Source organism: Carlito syrichta, unplaced genomic scaffold (genome assembly GCF_000164805.1).
Source record: "Carlito syrichta isolate Samal-C Ts95f unplaced genomic scaffold, Tarsius_syrichta-2.0.1 Scaffold304253, whole genome shotgun sequence".
NCBI classification, from domain to species: domain Eukaryota; kingdom Metazoa; phylum Chordata; class Mammalia; order Primates; family Tarsiidae; genus Carlito; species Carlito syrichta.
This window is the reverse complement of record NW_007248349.1, coordinates 214,200-219,325: the sequence shown is the minus strand read 5'-3', so window position 1 is coordinate 219,325 and position 5,126 is coordinate 214,200. Positions and strand designations below refer to the sequence as shown.

Below are 5,126 nucleotides of genomic sequence, written 5' to 3'. Positions count from 1 at the left end.
CTCACCTCGGCCTCCCAAGGGCGCAGGATTACAGGCTGAGCCGCCGAACCCGGCTAAATATATTTTTGTTATAAGATATATCAGACATGAACTAGAATGCATGAAACATGTATGTACTATTTAAAGAATGACTATAAACAAACAATAGTGACAAGAAATGGAACATTACCTGTACCACCTCCCCAAATACCTACTGTGGTTCTTCCCATCACAGCTCTCCCCTTCACCTCTAGAGGTAAACACTGTTCAGATTTTTTGTGGTATGTATTTCTTTACTTTTATGTGCAGTTTACCAGTAATGTGTGTATATTTAAACAATTTAGTTGTACTTGTTTTTAAACTTGGTATAAATGGAATAATGCCACATGTATTTTTGTATGTATTGTTTTGTGACTTGTTTTTAATCCCTCAATATTATTTGTGAGATTTATCTATATTGTGTGTAGCACTAGATCATTTAATTTTCATTGATGTTTAACTTTGTATAGTATGAATATACTACAATTTATTTACCTATCCATGCTGTTATAAAAATTCTTGTACATATTTTCTGGTACACAAATGCACACATGTATCCAGTATATATACTTAATAATAGTTTTGTCATAGGATTTGCACCTCTAGTAGATTAATGCCAAACTCTTTTCCAAATGCTTGTGCCAGCAATGTATGAAAGTTTCTGTTGTTTTGTGTTCCCACTGATACTTGCTGTTGTCAGACTTTAAAAATTTTTGCCATGAGGATCACCAGAGCCCAGCAAGTCTATGGTAGGGAGGCCGTGAGTGTGCCATGGCACTCCAGCCAAGGCAACAGAGTGAGACTCCAACTCAAAAAAAAATTTTACTATGAATGTGTATTATTATTTTTTCTTTTTTTCGAGTTGGAGTCTCACTCTGTCGCCCAGGCTGGAGTTCAGTGGCATGCTCACAGTCAACCCACTGTCGACCTGCTGGGCTCCGGTGATCTTTCCACCTCAGCCTTCCAAGTAGCTGGAACTATAGGTGCATGCTATCAAGCCTAGCTAATTTTTGATTTATTGTAGAGACAAGGTCTTGCCAAGTTGCCCAGGCTGGTCTCGATCCCATAGGTTCAGGCAATCCTCTTGCCTTGGCCTCCCAAAGTGTTGGGATTACAGGCTGAGTCATCAAGCCTGGTGACTTATTATTTTCTTATTATGGTTTTAATTTTCAGTTTCCTTGATTACTATTGAGGTTAGGCATATTTTGATGTTTAAAGCCATTTGGATTTCCTCTCTTGTTAAGTACTGTTGCCTTTTCTTACTGCTTTGTAAAATATTTTTTAAAATATGGTTTGGATATTGGTCCCTTATCAGTTATATGTGTTGCAAATATCTTCTTCCACTTTGTGGCATGTTTTTTCACTTTCTTTTATGGTGTCTTTTGACACAGACTTTTTTTTCTTTTTGATGTGGCTGAATTTTTTTTATTTCTCTTAGAGTTGTCTGGTTTGTTTAGGGAAATTTTCCCTAACTAGAATTTTTTTAAAATTAAAATTAAATTAAATTAATTAAAAAAAAATGTTAGCGATAGGTCTTGCTTTATTGCCCAGGCTGGAATCAGTGGCACAATCATAGATCACTATAGTATTAAATGCCTAGGTTCAAATGATCCTCCTATTTCAGCCTCCTGAGTAGCAGGAACTAAAAGCGTGTACCTTTACACTCAGCTGCTGTTTGTTTATTTATTTATGTATTATTATTATTATTTTTTTGAGTTGGAGTCTCACTCTGTCGCCCAGACTGAAGTGCAGTGGCTGCTCCCGGGCACTGCAGCCTCGACCTGCTGGGCTCAGACAATCCTTCCGCCTCAGGCTGGAGGCAGTGGCACGCTCACGGCCACTGAATCCTCAACTTGCGGGCTTAGTTGATCCTTCTGCCTCAACCTTCTAACCAGCTGGAACTACAAGCATGCGCCACTACGCCGGCTACTTTTTAAAGTTTTTGTAGAGATAGAGTCTTGCTTTGATGCCTAGGCTGTCTAGAATTCCTGGCCTCAAGGGATCCTCCTCCCTTATCCTTTCAAAGTTCTGGGATTACAGGCGTGAGTCACCACACCAGCCCCTAAACATGAGTTGAATACATTCTACTATATAATCTATAAAAATTATAGTCTTTGCTTTTCTCATTTAGGACCTTCAACAACCTGGACCTGATTTTTCAAGATGTAGTATGAGATATAAAGTAGGAGCCCAATTTCATTTTTTTCCCACATGGGTGCCCAGATCTAGCATCGTATTTTGAAGACTATTTTTTTTTTTTTGAGTTGGAGTCTTACTCTGTCATCCAGACTGGAGTGCAGTGGCTGCTCTCAGCCACTGCAGCCTCAACCTGCTGGACTCCGGCGATCCTTCTGCCTCAGCCTTCCAAGTAGCTGGAACTACAGGCACGCACTACTATACCCGGCTAATTTTTGATTTGTTGTAGAGATGAGGTCTCACCAAGTTGCCCAGGTGCGTCTCAAACCCGCGGGCTCAGGTAATCTACTCACCTCAGCCTCCCAAAGTGCTGGGATTACAGGCTGAGCCACTGAGCTCAGCTGAAGACTACTTTTTTTCACTGATTGAAAAAGCCACTTTTATCGTAACTTCATAGGTCTTTGTAGATGGTTGAGGTTTTTTGGGCTTTCTGTTTTGTTCTATTCATCTATTTATCCATCCCTTTATTAGTATCACAGTATCTGCACTCTAGCTTTATATTAAGTCTTGAGATGGGACAGAGCAAGTTCTCCTTTTCCTTCAATAGTGTTTTATTTTTCTTAATGCTGTGTGTTTCTACATCAGATTTAGAGTCAGCTTGTCATGTTCCACAGGAATGTAGGTTGAGATTTAATTGAGATTGCATTTGTATATAGATCAATTTAGGGAGAATTGGGATTTTTATAATATTTTACAATCTGAGTGTAATGTATTTCTTTTTTTGTCTTTTTGATGTATTTCTTTATTTTAGGTCTTCTTTAGTGTCTCTCAATAAACATTCTATAATTTTCTCCATAAAAATACCAGGCTGGGTGCAGTGCCTCATGCCTATAATCCCAGCACTTTGGGAGGCCGAGGTGAGAGAATTGCCTGAGCCCACAGGTTCGAGACCAGCCTGGGCAACGTGGCAAGACCTTATCTATAATAAATTAAGAAAAAATTAGCCAGACATAGTGGTACGTTCTTGTGGTTCCAGCTACTTGGAAGGGTGAGGCAGAAGGATCGCCTGAGCTCAGCAGGTCGAGGCTGCAGTGGCCGTGAGCATGCCACTGCACTCCAGCCTGGGCAACAGAGTGAGATTGACTCAAAAAAAAAAAAAGATAGAAAAGAAACATCAAAGCTATTTTTAGATAAGTGGGAATGGGGAGACCAAAAGGAGAAGGATAATAGGAAATAAAAAGATTTCACCAGCGTGGTCAGAAAGTGAAGAACAACATATACAGCTCATACTGATATTGTTCAGTATGACTTACTTACTTTTCATCCTGACTTTTTATTATTGTGAAAATCTATTTTAATTTTCAAGTCCTCAATCATATCCCTAAACACTCAGCAGATCTCATTGCTTTTTTTTTTCTTAGATTAGAAAATATAGTTTATTTAGATAGTAAACTAGGGAGCGAGGAGAGACAGAGAGAGGAGATTCACCTCGCCAAGGGAGGGGAGGGGACCAAAACTTAGGAAAGATGATGGTGCCATAGCTCAAAGAGCACATGACCACACCAGAGTCTAGTAAGGCAATGGCTAATTTAATTTCTTAATTTTTGAAAATGTTGACTGTGCATGACCCTGTGTGGTGGCTCACACCTGTAATCCTACCACTTTGGGAGATCAAGGTAGGAAGGTTGCTTGAGCTGAGACCAGCCTGGACAATATAGTAAGATCTAATTTCTACAAAAAAATTTTAAAAATTAGCTGAGTGTGGTGGCACATGCCAGTAGTCTCAGCTGCTCAGGAGGCTCCAGCCGGAGGATCACCTGAGCCCAGAAGGTAGAGACTGTAGTGAGCTGTGATCATGCCACTGCACTCCAGCCTGGGTGACAGAGTGAGACCTTGACTCAAAAAAAAAAAAAAAAAAAGTTAGCTGTGCAGCTAAAGTACTCCCAATTGTCCATTTGTGGTATGTCTCCACCACTAAATTTCTCATCTTTCCATTCTTCCTTTGACCCAATATCTGAGTCAGGACTGTCCCTGTGACTAAGATGCTCCAGTGCTAATCTATCTGTGAATACTCAGATTCCAGGACAGTTGGGATAGGTGTGATTACAGATTCCTTTCTATGCTGTCTTCTTTTACATTCCCCACAGTCAACCAATGGGCAGAAGCCCCAGAAATATGATACCTAGTTTTCTACTGAAAAACAAAATGTAAAAATAACTAATTTTTACATTTTCCTATGCCACTTATGACAGGATTTTGTTGCTTTCACAGATAAGGCCACTTCTTTATCTGAGCTTCTCTGATCTACTCCTGGGAATTTGCTGGCTCACTGAAACACTTCTCTATGGAACTTCAGTACCGAGTAAGGACATCATCTGCTATAACCTACAAGCAGTTGGTCAGGTGAGTGCTACTAGACTGACTGAATTTTGCAAAAAAGCCACAAAAAAGACAGGTAATATGTTACCTATCTTGTATGAGTTTAAATAGGAAGCAAAGATGATTCAGCCTGAGAATTAGAGACCTGTTTGTTTGTTGTTAAACTTTGAAACAATGCCTTTTATTCATATTTTTTTATTTTTTTTGAGTTGGTCTTACTCTGTCACCCAGGCTAGAGTGCACTGATACTTCCATGGCCACCACAGCCTCGACCTGCTGCGCTCAGGTGATCCTTCCGCCTTAGCCTTCCAACTAGCTGGAACCACAGGCACATGCCACCATATTCAGCTAACTTTATTTATTTATTTATTGTAGAGATGAGGTCTTGCAAAGTTGCCCAGGCTGTTTTCAAACTCGTGGGCTCAGGCAGTCCTCGAACCTCAGCCTGTCAAAGTGCTGGGCTTATAGGCATGAGCCACTGCACCCAGCCTTATTATTCATATTTTAAAAACACTACTCAGTGGGGCTCGGTGGCTCAGCCTGTAATCCCGTGCCTTTGGGAGGCTGAGGTGAGTGGATTGCCTGAGCCCAAG

The 5,126-nt window shown here is 40.4% G+C and overlaps 1 protein-coding gene across 3 annotated transcripts in view; it reads left to right on the top strand.

The window, feature by feature from the left end:
- Nucleotides 1–5,126, top strand: part of TMEM116 (transmembrane protein 116) — a 78,947-nt gene that overhangs the window by 30,514 nt on the left and 43,307 nt on the right. For all 3 annotated transcript variants that reach the window (XM_008059553.2, XM_008059554.2, XM_021713120.1), the window contains one exon: nucleotides 4,426–4,557. In XM_008059553.2, the coding sequence (XP_008057744.1) occupies nucleotides 4,426–4,557 (132 nt within the window). The remainder of the gene's footprint in view (nucleotides 1–4,425; nucleotides 4,558–5,126) is intronic.